Raw genomic sequence first — 15,844 nt, 5'->3', positions numbered from 1 at the left:
CAAGTCACTTGCAGTCCATTTAGAATAGACTGTAAACCCAGTTTTGGACCTCGACCCACCAGTTGGGAAGCACTGAAACACACCATCCCACACTTCTAGTGGGTCATAAGTGATGACTTAAAGGGATTACATCTTTATGAGTCTACATTGTTATTCAGGAAAGTCCTGCATAATATATCTTCTAACAGTTTTCATGGATGCACTGATTAAACTTTTTAGATCTGATACCAACAATTGAAATTTTTTGACTTGTATAAGTGACACATTTTATGGAGCTCGGTCAAACCACAGGGTAAGATGCAGTTATCCTGAGGTCATTTTTTTCCATGATACTTTTCTGCTTTTATAAATAAATATAATATCACAGAAACAGGGGACAAATCAATATAGAAAGACATCTGGAAAATATTGTTAATACAACAGCCATTATAAGGTGTTCCTGAAACCCTCAAATGCATCATCAAAACCCACCTTTAGCATAACACTCAAATTAAAATCCATGTTTAAACCGACAGGCTGAGTGGAGCCTTACCTGCGTGTCCAATTAAGTTATTTTGACAAAGTATTTTTGATATTCATTGATTAGTGGATCTAAGAAAACTTAATGTATATTTCACAATTTGAATCATTGGGTAAAAATCTCCCACAAGTTACGTCCTAACATCGCTCCTCATGCTTAAAATATGAATCTTGCTGTTAGCTGACAGACTTTTTATTGGTCCCTGTTGCTTCTGTTTCTCCATTCTTTTGACTGACAATCACAAAGACTGTGCAGCTTCGTTGGGTTTGCATGACCTGGTCGACCTTGTTGCATGTTGTCACTGTCAGTGTTGCCACGCTTTTCTCTCGTCTCAGTGTGGTGCGGTTAGCTGAGGTATCGGCCGTGGTTGGAGATCACTGCAGTGTTTTGGTGGATGCTCTCTGGCTCTGTGCGACTCTTGCACTTTTGCGACCTGTGTGGACATGTGTGGCTGCATATTGTCTCAAGGGTGATGTGTACCGCTGTAATGAACTTCATGGAGAGTTACAAACTGTTGCAATTATAGTGAGATTAGTCCATATTGAGCAATAAGCAGAGCTCTGATTAGTTTGTGACAGATAACCAAAGAGCTGGATCATGATTTAGCATTTCACTGCCACTGATTTGTTTTTGATTGTTAAAGTGCTGCACACATGCACACACAAATACACAGTCTTGCATTCTGCATACTCACCAAGTGTGCAAAGTGAATGGGAGTCTCAGAGGGCTGTTAAATGGAGCTAAATAATAGCTCTGTTAAAGCTAATGAGCCAGCACCAGTAATGATGCCCTTGTCTACAACATTGTATTCAGCTTGAGTCATTCAGAAAGAGAGAGAGAGAGCAAGGGGAGTAGTTAATATAACACTCTGATGGACTGCAATGTGCTGTATGTATCTCTCTTCCATGGGCAGTAAATCACTCTGTGCTGCATGGTTGTGTTAGTGTTATAATGTTAACTGAGTGTATCTCTGGGTGTGTGCATGTGTGCATGTTTGTTTGTTTACGTCTTCCCCCTGGCATGTGGATGCAGAAGGCCCATGAGGTGGAGCAGCAGTCTGGCCCAAGAGGGAACCCAGAGTACGTGGACCGGGTGAAGCTGCTGGAGAAGGAGGTGAGCTACTACAAGGATGAGGCCAACAAGGCACAGACGGAGGTGGAGAGACTCCTGGACATCCTGCGAGAGGTGGAGACAGAAAAGAATGACAAGGACAAGAAGATCGCCGAGTTGGAAAGGTAATCATTTCTTACTGTCTAGACAACGTAAAGTATTCAAAGACATCTTACCGGTGTTTCTGTGGCTAGTCCATGAACGATTACGATTACAATTTTTGGCATTTTAAAAATTGTCACCGCTTTCCAGATGAACTTTAGTTCAGAGAAGATCGGGTTCAGAGATTTTTTTACATTAACCTGTTACCTAATAACATTGCCAATATATTTTGACATCAGTTTACATGCTGCAGCCATACAGTTTTGGTTTCATCTGCTGAACTTTGTTAAATTTGGTCTCCCAGGTTTCAGCCTGTCTGTGAGCATCACAAACAGAATCCCTTTCATGTCCAGATCAATCTCCGAACCATCAGCTAACAGTCTGCCTCGGTCTGACAACGATAAAGCCAATATTTCGAGCTAATCTGGTATATCCAGCAGATATACAGTGGAGCTGTCAGTGGGCAGAAAAACCGACCCCTGTGTGTCAAAGCCTGAACCTGGCCTGTCTGACATCATCACAGAAAACACTGAGGCCAACCCGACCCCCTCAAAAAGCACTAGTCGGCTTCTGAATCACATGACACACTGTCTGTGTGGCAGCACAAGCCACCTCCAAACCAAATGTTATTTTGTAATTTGGGTGAACTGACCATTTTGTGTCATTTTCGTTGACTGTACATTATGTTACCATTCATTCTGGAATTTCAAGGTTTAAAGTTCAAATTGTAAATAGTCCTTTGTCAACTTTAAAGTGCTCTGTTCTATGTTCGTCATTTTCTAAGTGAACTTCCATGTGTGTTTGTATGGTGCACTGTCATTGTCTGGTTGTAATGTGACGTTTTGAGTTTGTGTCATCCGTTGCACTAGGCCCAGTTGTGGACTCGTTTATCACATTCAAAAGTGCACCTTTGGATGCACCATAGCTGCAGCTTCATGCTGAGATACACCCAGGAGGCTCTTTGTAAAAGTTGTGACGCTATGTTAGATGTGAAATTAGAACACAAAGTGCCACTCAGTCACTCCCTTAATGGAGGAGGTCAAACTGATTCAGCTAATGGACCATATAAATAAGGCTGGTGGCCTCATCAGCTCTTGGCTCACCTCTCAGTGCTGTACGTAGTCCAGAGTGTCCGCACAGGAAGCAGCTTTTGGCTTCAGTTCAGCTGATGGAGGAGAACATCGTCATTCACCTGGACTGGAATTTAAAGTGATTGGATGGACTGCATGAGAACGACACATGAGCACTGTCTGCCAATGACAGCCCCTCGCCCCTGCCACTTAAGAGTCCCACTCCCACCACTCAGTGTTAGAATATATTTTTTCCTCCCAGTTATTGACATTTTGTTTCTGTGTCATGCTAATTTATTAGTGGTGTTTGATTAATTGAGTGTTCTTGTCCTTTTTTTTGCCATTTTACCCACTTTTTTCTGTCCCTTTCCTCTTTCTATCTTCCGTTTCATGCCCACCTGTCTCTCTCTTCGCCCTCTGCCATTGATCATTTTCAACGTTGGTCTCAAACCTCCTTTTCCCAAAATTCTTTGTTGAATCCGATTCTTTTTTTTTAAAAAACCTATTCTCCATCTCCCATGCAACTCCTTTTCTGTTGTGCCCCCTCGACATCAGCCCCCCTTCCTCTGCCCCTCGCCCCACCCCTCGTCCCGGTGGCAGAGCTCCCCCTGACCCGCTCCCTTCTGTGTCCGCTGCCCCCCAGCAGATAGGGGGCATGGTGTGGGATTTCCTGGGAAAGTGAGTGCTCTGCCCTGGCACTTCAGCTCGGCTGCGTGGTTAAAGTCTCCGACTGCGACTGCTGCAACTGCATCTGGTTTCACCTGTGTGGCCGGAGTCTGCCTGCTGTCCGAAAGATTCACACATCTTTGTATCAGAGTGACAGGTTTTTAGTCTGTAATGTTTTGCTGTGCCTGTACACATGATACAAAGATCCCTGGATTCATTTTTGTTTTTATTTCTTCAGCATGTGTTTGCTCAGTGGTATGTGCCATGAATGGTTTTTGATCAGCGTGTGGGTGGGTGTGTGTGAGAGAGACTTTACGCTGCATGATTTTTATTTCAAACTGCATGTGGTATTAAAAGCCATCTTTGTCTGTACTTATGACAGAAAGGGGAATTAGGTCAACATAGATTTTGTTGTCGCATTACATGGACAAATCAGCAAATTAAACATCACGCCATAGAGCAGGGATACTCAACTTGTTTTGCTTGGGGGCCACTCTTGCAAAATGACAGGAAGCCAGGGGCCAGTAGCAGCAGCCCCAACATATTTCTAGGATTTAGGGAGTTTCTAGGATGTTTTTCAAGGATTTTAGGACCGTGGGCCGTAAGTTGAGTATCACTGCCATTGAGTATGACCAGTTGCTCATTGGCTCAGACCTTGTATGTCTTAATAATGAAAATTAATATAAAGATCAAGCTTTGAAGTTTAAAGTAAAAACAGACAACTTTTTCAACTTTTCTCTCCCCAGCGTATTCAAATGGTTTTGTTGGCACTGCTATCACAAACCAACCAGATCGCCTTTTATTTTCTCAGAGCCCATTATTTCCACAGTTTATTTGCTTGTTCTACTGTCTCTAAATCGTCAGTCTCCCAGTCTTGAATTTGTTCCACTGTGTGCTGGATCGATCAGGCCTGATCCAAAACGGTTGTTTGATTTAAAACCATGGATGCTGAGGTGGATGAAGTAACACTGGGCATAGCAGATGCCTGCCCGGAAATACTAAGTGTAACTGTACAGCAGTCATTAGACCAAATAGTGATAACAAAACAAAAAACAAAACAGTAGTCTGTCATTGCTGTTGTTGTTTATGGTACATGCTCACTTCACAAAGTAACAGTGGGCATCTTTGAATTGAGGAGATGACGCCATTGTTTCCTGATTGCTCTGTTTTACTTGTCAACATAGATACAAAGTAGCTGGACGTAACCAAGATTCTTTTACTGCGTTGCATATTTCTCAAATGTGTCCAGGAACACGTTTTAGCTTACAGTACGGCTGCCATTTTTATGCTGCGTTTAAATGTAACTCATTAGCTCATAGTTACGACATGGGGAGTCGTGTAAAAGACATGCTTGACATGTCAAGAATTATGGAGGAATTTTCTCTGGTCATGTAGCACCAACCTGAAAAGTTTTTGCATCTTTGTACTGCATAGACGGCATAGTGTAACAGCCTTATGTATATCAGTGAAATACTTACTTAAAGCAAAAAACTTTTTTACTTTAAGATTTGAACCTCAGCCAAATCACAAGAACAAAACTTCAGGTCATCATTTTGCAATAAAACTCCAGGCGTGGTGTTTATTTGGGTGGGGTTAGATATTTAGTAAAAAGCAATACTCTAAATACTACACTAAATACTGCATGAAAAGCTGATTTCTTGATGTGTTTTGCCCAACTGCTCCTGCTTTTTTCATCCATTTTAGTTGACTATACTGTGCTTTTTGTCCCTCAGTGTCCTTTGTAAAGTCTTAGAGCACATAGACACTTGCAGACACACACACACACGCACACTTTTTTGTGTCGTTTTGTGGCTGTTTGTTAAAGCTTATGTTGTAAGTTTCTGTCCGTAAAGCCGAGGCCTTCTCCTGCCATGAGCACGCTTCCCCTGCTCATTCCATCCACCCATCTGCCCACCTCACCCTGTCACCCTCACCCTCTTCTAATCCTCCCAGTAACATCACCTGACGGCCCCTCTCTCTTCCAGTGGTCTTTCCTGGTGCCCACCTTCCTGCTCTCCTTCCCACCCTGTCCCTTCCCCACCTCCACCCTGCCTAGCTTGCTCCACCAGACACTAAGGGAAATGATCAGGTCTGCATGAATAGAGCTGCTGTGCTCCAGGTCTACACGCGCTCTGTGAGTGAGGTGCTGTAGTAGGTAGGGTCCAGACTGAACCCTCCATCTTGAAGTGTGTCAGTCTAGTCGGGTCTCTTCTGTCTCAACAACCCCGCATCCATAACTAATTCTCTCACTAGCTCACTCCTCGTCTCGGTCAAACCACTGTCGGCTTCCCCTCCTTTTGCTCGGCACTCAGACCCGTCCTTCTTTTGCCCTGCTGACTCTTGCCTGTCTGACTGCATGTCTGCCACTCCCAGGCTTGGCAGCAGATGCACACGGTTCCATGTTTTCAGAAAAGGTGCATCCTGCATTAGCTCTGTCAGGCTGCAGAGCAGCGGCTGTCACAGGCGCCTCCGTAATCTCCCATGTTGTTTGACAATGAACACACTGTGATCTCCTCTGGGTCCTCTGTATTGTTCTTTTTTGTGGTTCTTGTTCTAATGTCTCCTTTTTTTTTTTTTCTTTTTTTTACTTTTTCCTTTGTGTGCTCTCGTCTGCTGCTTCCAATGTCTACTCCACTTGTTCCATCATCTCCTTCTCTTCCACCTCTTCCTATCCCCATCTACAGTCTAGCTCCCAGGTAAGTAATACCCCTCCCCCTCATTGTGGACCCATCTCTGCCTATATCCATCTCAACTCTGGTGCTTAACCCTTTGAAACCTGAAGTGACATCACTTTTCTTATGCTGCTTTCAGACACTTCACAATTATTTAAATGTTTGAACCCTGAGCAAATTGATGCAACTACTTTCAAAAAATGGGGAAAAAGGCAATGCAACTTGGTAGAAAATGTTCCACAAATTGCAAGAAATTAGTAGATTTTTATGAAATTATTAAAAGAACTAAATCTTTCTTTTAAGCTAGGATAAAATGTCAAGGGGAAAACAGTGAAAAACTATATTTATAATTATCATAATTATATTATTATTATTATTATGTATTTATTCAACTTTCTTTCTTTGTTCTGTTTTTTTCTCAATTCATTTTTTGGTAATTTTCTTGTACCTTGTACCAATTTCCTGCTAATTTTTTGAACAATTTATTCTTTCATTGCTCATTGCCTCGCTCCCATGTTTTTTGAAAGATGTCAAGCCAATTTGCTCAGGTTTTAAAGGGTTAAACCTGTGAGTCTTTTCAGCAATGTCAAGCTACCAGTTCATCTGTGTTGCTCATGTCTTGTTGCTGTCTTGGTGATCTCATGATCGGTACCATTTGAAACGAGATCCATTCAAAATGTACCTGACATGATTTTTTCTGTTACACTGAACTTGTTCTTCTAGTTTTGTTTATTTTTTATTTTTTTGTTGTGAATATATTGTACTCTACTCACACATCTACTTACTTATTATTCACACATCTGTTTACTTCTTGATACGATTGCCTTAATAATGTATTTTTTTGCATTTCCTCATAGATTTACAAAAATGAAGCTGATTTAAGTAGATAAATAACAAGAACATACAATGTTATTCATATAGCACTCTTAACAATATTACATTTAGAAAAGGAAATATAGCCAGAGAAGACCAAAGAACACATAGGAAGTATACAATAGAGTAAATGATATTAAAGGAATAAAAACTTTATGAATAAAACTTAAAAAAGTTTCAATGGTTACAGCAACTACAGAATGGAATTCAGACAAAATGACTGGTATGGAAATGCACTTATTTTTTTTTTAAATATAATTTTACAGACAAGGAGTCAAAGACCTCACCAAGAAGGGTCCAAATATCAAACTGGGACCACAAGGGGACAAGAAGGGCTTAGGACAAGACCCTCGTAAAGACGGCTCCATGGACAGTACCCACCACTTAAAGGTGCGGATTTTCTCTTAAGCAAACGATCAGTTGCCAATTTGTTGCAGCCTTTATGAAGACAGCTTCTGGGGTTCTTCTCTTGGCCTCATGTTTTATTATTGTTAGTATTATTATTATAATTGTGGCATGACATCAAATGTAGCAGATTTCAAGTCAAATGAAGATGCACCAAATCATAAAACTTCTCTCAGGACACTTTTTATATAAAGCAGGTCAAGGCCACACTTTTTTTTTTTTAATTTACAGAAACCCACCAAAAGCAAGCACTTATTATTTAAAATCTTACTTTGTCAGCTCAGCATTCATTCTGTGAATACTACTATTGCATAGTAAAACAAAAATAGGTTCAAAGATAAGTCATGTTGTTTATTCCAATGTAGAAACCTTCTTATTTTATCTAACTTTAGAAAAGTAACAGTGTTTTTAGGTAGCAGGATTAAAAATTAGTCATCCTCAACTTTTGTTGTGTTGTATGTTCTGAATAATGAAGACAGTTTGAAAACAATTAGATAAAAAACAATATGTGTGCTCTACAGTTGGCCAGAGCAGTAAAACCAACTATTTTTTTTACAATAAAAATTATTTTTATGGCTGTATGTAGTCAGAGATGTCCTCAAATAAAATGCATCAATTTATGTCAGAAATGATCTATTTCATTTTTATTTCCAGCAGCCCAAAAATATTTTGCCATTTTCCTCACAATTTAGTTGTATTTACTTTTAATTTATAAGGAATATTGATCATTTGTTTTATACTTAATTTAATGACTTCTATGAAATTTTCACGCTTTGCAAGTAGAGGGTTGGATTTGACCCTTTGGCTGACCAGTTGTGGCCTGCAGGCGATATGTTTTGACACACCTGCTTTACCCTTTGTTTTTCTTTGAAAAAGGATTTACAGATTTTTAGGTATTGTATAATCTCTACTGGCTTGAAAAATGAGCATATAGCTGCCATAAACAGAGCAAAAAAATCTTCCTGGGTAAGCAAGCCCCTGGACCTCTCTAGATTTGTCCCGAATGTTTACAGTGTTTGGCTCCGCCCCTGTTTTAGGACTATTGAATTAGACTGCCTTGGTTTGACCTAAATCTATTTACCAATAGTGTGGTTTAGTACTTTATTAATGAAACGTGATGAAACATGTAAAACGTGATGACTGTCTGTGTGTCTTATTTGCACATTTGGTTTGGATTCCCATATGATGCAGCTGGAGGAGCTGATGAACACGTTGGAAAGGACGAGACAGGAGCTGGATTCCACCAAGCAGCGTCTCTCCTCCACACAGCAGTCGCTGCAGGAGAGGGACGGCCACCTCACCAACATGAGACAGGAGCGCAGGAAACAGCTGGAAGAGATACTGGAGATGAAGTTAGTGCCATCATGACATTTTAAGTCTGCCTCACAGAGGCAGCCCATGAGTTCACTTCTCTTTTGGTGCTTTCACACCTGTTGTTTGGTTCATTTGGTCCAGACCAAGGAGAAAAAAAAACGATACATTGTTGCATTTTAGTTCTTGTTTGCTTCCTGTTCGCACAGACTTTTGGCAGACAAACCAAAAGAAGTAAACATGAGGTTCTACTGCCTGACAGGGAACTCATTGATTGGACAGTTTTAGCGTTTGTCATCTTGCATCATCAGTGCATCATCAGGAGCCTCGTGGGGAAATCAAATGATGTGACTGACAGAAGTTCATGCAGTCCTGTGATGCTTCTAAAGTGTTTATATTGATGATCTTTGGTATTGCATTGAGCTCATAGAGAAACAGCTGATTGTAAGCATTATTAGTCAATTAGACTGCAAATCAGTGGTATGTTATCAGGTCTGCTGCTGGCCATGTGGGTGCTCTCAGCATATTGCTTCATTGTTATGCTCACGGAATACAGAGGAAAATTCACAAAACTTTATAAACTCTGCATATATGTTCCACTACAGAAGAACCACAGAACAGGTTTTTTTAGCAGCTGCTGGAGGCTATGTTCTGATAGGCTCAAGTTTAGAAAAACTTAACTCAGCAGAGGCAACTGACTGTATTAATGACTGTAATAATAACTGTAATGGGCCTATTAATGTAAAAGAGCACTTGTGCTGCGCTGATGCACATGCCTGTAGCGGCGGCGCTGGACTTTATCAGGGTCAATTGTGAGACTGTGGATAGATTTCAAAATCCACAGATGGTTTTATTGTCAGTTTAGCTGTTGAAATCATGCTAAAATCACATTTCTTCTATCATAAAATCCTGTGGTTGGTTTATTTTCATTCACACCACAAACAAGCTGCACTGGAGTCCGTTTGGAAGCAGACCAGGACCCACCTTTTAAGACGGTCTTGGTTCAGTTGTGTGGTGTGCATAAGGGTTCGATTGACAGCTGTCACAGCAGCCCAAAAATACAGTAATTCTCCCTGGACTATAGACCAAAATAACAACTACTACTTTTTAAAGTTCTGGCCCAACAGTGAGTGTGAGCTGTGAGGCTGATTTTATGCCATCATACAGGAGAACAAAGCAGTCACATTTTTGAGTGACTTGACTTGTACCATTGATCATCTTATTTACCTATGCACCATCCCTAATCCGTAGAATATAAGTGCTGATGACATAATGTTGTTTTTCTTCTTCAGGCAACAAGCTCTGCTGGCAGCCATCAGTGAGAAAGATGCTAATATTGCACTGCTTGAACTGTCTGCCTCCAATAAAAAGAAGACCCAGGAGGAGGTGCTGGCCCTCAAGAGGGAGCGGGACAAACTGATGCACCAGCTCAAACAACACGTTAGTACTGCACAATGTCAAGGAAATGTCTGTCTGCACTGTAGCTGGTTGCCAGGGCAACGTTAATCAAAATGAAATATGTTGCTGCACAAGGCAACTAGCCATTTTTTCCATTTCATCCACAGGAGATAGTACATATGCATGGCAACTGATCCTCTTTGCTAGTTCAGTTTTTTTTCTAAAATCTGTCTCATTTTGCTGTGTGACTCAGCTGTTCAAGTCTCAAGTCATTTCGCACAAGTCCGAGTCAAGTTACACATTCTCACTTGCAAGTTGCAGGTCAACTGCAACTCTTTCAACTCGTTTCTGGCCATTAACATAACATTTCATTTAAGCTTTGATTGTTTACCATCAAAGCTGTGGTTATTTGCATAGCTGAGGTCAAAACCACTCAGTGCATAGGCCCAATAATGTAATATTCAAGGTGTGTTTACCAGGTCCAAACCTGAGTCTAAAATGTTTTTGCTTTCAAGCCTCAAGTCATGTCAGGTCTTCAAGGAGTCAAGTCTCAAGTAAGTAGTCTTGCAGCATCCAAGTCCAAGTCAAGTCTGAGGTCTTTAACTTGACTCTCACTTAAAATTAAAGGTGCTCGTATGAAATGTACACCAGGAATTCAGGCAGCGACAGTATGACCTCCTTGTGTCTCTGTAAGGTGCTCGTAGTTACAGAAATGATTCTCATAAATTCTAATCTTTACATGATGAAAGGAGAGTGGATTCATAGGAGAAATAGTGGTTACTCACAGACCCACATCAACAGAGTGATAGACACTTAAATTTACAGTTGATGACTTCTATGAAAATAACTGTCATGTTTCCTGCAACTCTCACTACATGCTGAAAGAAGAACATTTGAAGGATAATCTTTGGAAAAAAAAATCATGTCCCTCCTCCCCTTCTTTCTGCTTCCAGTGGCATTTGCAAGAATCAGACCGCAGCACACCAAAAACAACCAATCAGCATCAAGGAGTCTCTTTTGCAGCTGTCAATCATGTCAATCACTGCTATCTCTGTCATCAAACTAAGCAGCACTGATCGAATATCAATCACGATTCTGTTACTGCATTGTCTATTTCTGATCTCACATGTTTTCAGAAACATGTTTTAGTGTACTGTTTAGCTTTTAAATGAGAAAGTTTTTTAGTACCGCCCACTGGAAGGGTCACAAACTTTCTCATATCATTTTACAGCTAAACATTTGCCTAAAATATGTTTCAGAAGGCAATTGAGGCAAGAGATAGGCAATGCAGTCGCAGAAACTTGACTGATATGTCATTAGCGCTGCATAGACTGACAGTTTGACCACAGTTCACGAGCCATGACTGACATGATTGACAGCTGCGTTAGAGCCTCAGGTCTGATTGGTTGCGTTTGCTGACATGCAGTAATGCCATTAGAAGCATTACAAAGGTAGCGTAGCCTGAGGAGTATGATTCTTTTCAGCAAATATGAAAACAACATTTTGGGAAATAACACTCTCAGTGTTCAGATTGCTATCAGTTTTATTTACTTGGCAAGACAGTGAATCAGCGTATATACCAAAAATTTTAAACTTTTCCTTCAATTGTGTATTTTTTTAAGGCTGTCATATGATTATTTTAGTTATTATTTTAGCAGTTAATCAGAGAATTTCAATAGGTAATTACTATTAATGGCATTTTTCACATGTTTTTAATTCCGTTGTTCTGCATTTCAAAACAGTTATAAAGTCCATATTGAAAAGGTAAAATGATTCTTACTGGACTGTCTTAATTAGAAATCTAATGACAGCAAAAAAAAAAAAAAATGTTTTGGACATAAATAAAGTGGACATGCTTTTAAATGGGACACTCATGGGTACCCCTAGAACCTATCGTCATTCATACATCTTGAGGTCAGAGGTCAAGGGACCCCTGTCAAATGGCCATGCTGTTTTTCCATTGTGCCAAAATTTAGTCTAACTTTAAAGCGTTATTCAACCATCTTTCTGAGTAGCTAAGATGACATGGTACCAGTAGATTCCTCAGGTCCTCTGTTTCATGTGACATCAGTATCATAACTCTAGCTGTAAAACTCAGCCTCTTCAAGACAGGAATGTCAGCTGGCCATAAACATGATAAGAAAGAAATAAAAATAAAAATAAATTTAATGGTAAGTTGCAGCTCAAAGTGCTTCACAATAAAAAATACATCACCAGTTATTATCACCATCACAGATTATTTATGAACCCTAATTGCAATGCAGTTAATGTAATAACACTGTATTTTGGAAACAAAATCACAATGACCTTTTAAAATGACTATAAAGATGAAGCAACAGCTCAAGTCTGACAAAAAAGTATCAGCCTCAGTGTTACGTGACTGGTTATATCACTGTATTGCAGTAGTGTTCCTGTTTTTATGCCAACACACATATATTAAAAATATGTGCTCTGTCCAGTCATGAACTCATTTGATGTTCATTGTGAAGTAATAATGTTACATAACAGCATATCATCATGCACTAACCAGTTTCCTCTTTCTGCAGACACAAAGCAGAATGAAGCTGATAGCCGACAACTACGAAGACGAGCAATACCATCCACACGGTCCTCACCACCCCCAGCCGCAGCCCCCACACGCTCAGCCGCAGCCACAGCCGCAGTACCCGCACGCTCCCCACGCCCAGCAGACTCCTTATCCACACGCCATGCATCCACAACACCCGCAACACCCGCAGCACCCACAGGCCCCCCAACAGCACCCACACCCACAGCAGCCACAACCCCAGTACCCTCATCCGCAACACCCCCAGCACCCCCAGCAGCATGCTCAGCACCCCCAGCCACCTCCCCAACACCAACAGCACCCACGCCCCCCACAGCCCCAACACCCTCACCAACAGCACCCACAGCACCCGCACGGACATCCCCCTCCGCAGCACCCTCACCAACAGCACCCACACGGCCCTCCCCAACAAGGACCCCACCCCCAACATCCACATCCCCAGCACCCTCAACACCCACAACACCCTCAGCACCCACAGCACCCGCACCACGCCCAGCATCCACGTCACCCATCGCCCCATCATCGCGGAGGGCCGGCCCGAGGACCCCCGCATGCTGGTCACCGTCCTGCCCAGGACCAGGTCAGATCTCAGCTGTGCTGTTTTAAAATCCAATTTACTGATCAAAGTGTAGCCCTGTGAAATCATAACCAAAAGCAGAACTGCAGCTACGTAGCACGTTACAGAAGCGCTCCAATGAAAGTCAAGTTTTTAATCTTGTTAACCAGGTTAAAAAATAGATACACTGCAACAACATATTATGAGTAAAATAGTTAGTCAGTGCCACAGGTGAGCATTTCTGTCTCGGAACTACACCAATGTCAGGTTTGAAAACATGGATTCATACAGCCAAGGTTTCATATGTCACCCCTGACACACCAAGCAGATGGTCAGTCGTTGGTCAAAGTCCGTCTCCCAAGTTTTTGTGGGTTGTCCCGCACCAGTAGAACTAATCAGACCTTGTCGGCCCTCAAAGAGATTTTTTTTTCCCGGCCCATAACCCTGCAACCCTGCAACTGGCTTAATATCGTCTTGAATCTGTCCTGCTGGTCTTCCAGATTTTCTTTTTGAATAATTAATATAGAAGACCCCCGCCTGCATCTATGGAGATTGATTTCCTCTCAGGCGGGACTCAGAGCACACATGCTAGTTGGCTATAGTCTTTGCAGCATGTTCAAGTGCAACTTTTTGCCTGAGACACGGGCGACGCAAAGCGAGGGCTCATGTTTTCTGCTACCGCTACATTTCTTACATTGTAGAGAGCGATGAGCAGAGTCAAAGGTGAGCAGGTACACTCCAGCTGCAGGCATATTGCATATTCAGTATTTCCTACATAATAAATGAGACAAAGGGTCAGACTAACATCCAAGCCATTTAATGACATATAGGGTTTTTTTTTCTCCACGGAAAATGCCTCTAAATAATTAATTTTAAATAACAGAGGTGAGATTTAGGGGTTTAGTCGATGCCAGGAGGCTTCAAAAATTCTTTGATACTTTTCCTTTGTTAATGTTTAAAATGCTTATTTTTCCGTGACCCTGCCTGCTGTGCCAGTGATGTCTTTTGATCAGCAGTTACTCCACTTTCTGTCTCCTCTCCTCCCTTTATGCACATCGCTGCTGTTTGCCTGTTTGCCACGCTCCCATTAACAGGATGACGACGAGGGCATTTGGGCATAATCTTTGCTGTGACAACCAAAGCTCTATTGTTGTTTTGAGGGGTGAGATATATTTAAGACTTTCCCACTTAATGATTATGCATTTCCTCTTTTGCCTACTCTGTGTGCCTTATATTTTTTTATCTCTCACGTTCAGATGATTCAGTCACTACTGGAGGAGCACAGCCATGCCATGACGTTGAAACACTACCCGACCAAACATTTATTACCTCCACTCAGTCAACACTCAGCAGTGGGACCTTTGTTTATTATCCGAGGGAGAGGAGGGGGCACTCAGGTGTGCAGGTCATGCAGGGAGACTGACAGCTGAGCAGGTAAATTTATTCCATATCAAGACACACACACTGTGTTATAGCACACAAAATGAATTTATTCAGTTAAAGGTCCAGTGTGTAGGATTTAGGGGGGATAAATATTAGCAGAAAGTGAATGTAACATAATGAGTATGTTTTCTTTAATGTATGAATGTATAACCTTAGAATAAGCCATTTACATGACTCGATTTTAACATTTTACTGATCACTTTTAAAACTCTGGGTGTAAAGCCTCCTGGCCCCAAGTTTCATAACAGAAATGTTGATTCCATATGAGCCAGTTCGCAGCCTTAGATCCTCAGATGAGCCCTTGTGGTCGTTCCAAAGTCGAGGTTTAAAACTAGAGGTGACCGTGCCTTTGTCATCAGGGCCCCTCAGCTTTTGAACGACCTGCGTGAGAAGATAAGGCTCAAAAATTCAGAGACATCTTTTAAAAAACTTCTTAAAATCCACTTTTATAGACTTGCTTTTATGTTATGTCATCTTCGTATTTATTTTTATTTGTGTTTTATTTGTTTTAATTCATTTTACCGTTGTTTTATAACTGTTATTGCTCTTGTTTTTGGTCTATTTGTTTGTGTTATTTTATTTTGACATGTTTCACCCTGCATCTTGCATTTTTTTGTCCTCTTATTTTCATTTTATCCTAATTTTCCCCTAGCTTTGTGCCACTTGACTGTTTGACTTTCTGTTGTTCTTTTGTTTGTAAAAGCACTTCGCAAACTGTTTTTAAAAGTGCTATTATTGTGTGTTATTATTACTTTTGTTATTATTAAATGCTTTATTATTATTATTCAAGACTATTCAACTTCCTGAACATCTTTATCCTAAGAAAGGTTAGCACACATTAGGAGGTTCTGGGCTGATTTTTAACGTAAAACTGCTTCATTCAGTGTTTTTACTGGTTTTATTTACCTGGTTTGTTTGTTTTGGAGAGAGAGAGACCTTTGCGGATAGTTTGGCTCTTGGTAAAAACCTCATGAGCAATGAACACAGAGGGCAGTCTAACCTGGAGAAGTTTCAGCTGGTTGCAATTCAGTCCTCACCGCTAGACGCCACTAAATCTCCCTAAATCTCTTACACACAGTTCCTTTCATAAAAATACATTTCCAAACAGCGGCTCACACTGTGTTCTTCTTCATTTCCGGCTCAAGGTGACCT

The 15,844-nt window shown here is 41.1% G+C and overlaps 1 protein-coding gene across 7 annotated transcripts in view; it reads left to right on the top strand.

Moving 5' to 3' along the window:
- erc2 (ELKS/RAB6-interacting/CAST family member 2) overlaps positions 1–14,642 on the top strand; it is a 51,382-nt gene extending 36,740 nt beyond the window's left edge. For 4 of the 7 annotated variants that reach the window (XM_088090320.1, XM_088090322.1, XM_088090316.1 and 1 more), the window contains 9 exons: positions 1,553–1,755; positions 3,358–3,480; positions 7,280–7,403; positions 8,610–8,770; positions 10,022–10,169; positions 10,643–10,681; positions 12,674–13,273; positions 14,344–14,411; positions 14,506–14,642. In XM_088090320.1, coding sequence (XP_087946446.1) covers positions 1,553–1,755; positions 3,358–3,480; positions 7,280–7,403; positions 8,610–8,770; positions 10,022–10,169; positions 10,643–10,681; positions 12,674–13,273; positions 14,344–14,370 — 1,425 coding nt within the window. In that variant the 3' untranslated portion in view covers positions 14,371–14,411; positions 14,506–14,642. The remainder of the gene's footprint in view (positions 1–1,552; positions 1,756–3,357; positions 3,481–7,279; positions 7,404–8,609; positions 8,771–10,021; positions 10,170–10,642; positions 10,682–12,673; positions 13,274–14,343; positions 14,412–14,505) is intronic. The other 3 variants (XM_088090329.1, XM_088090327.1, XM_042495993.2) reach the window with 3 other exon arrangements.
- The last annotated feature ends 1,202 nt before the right edge of the window (positions 14,643–15,844 follow it).

This window comes from Plectropomus leopardus, chromosome 2, assembly GCF_026936395.1.
Source record: "Plectropomus leopardus strain MGB_pleo_1.0 chromosome 2, ASM2693639v1, whole genome shotgun sequence".
Lineage (NCBI taxonomy): Eukaryota > Metazoa > Chordata > Actinopteri > Perciformes > Serranidae > Plectropomus > Plectropomus leopardus.
This window is presented reverse-complemented; position numbering and strand designations above follow the sequence as displayed.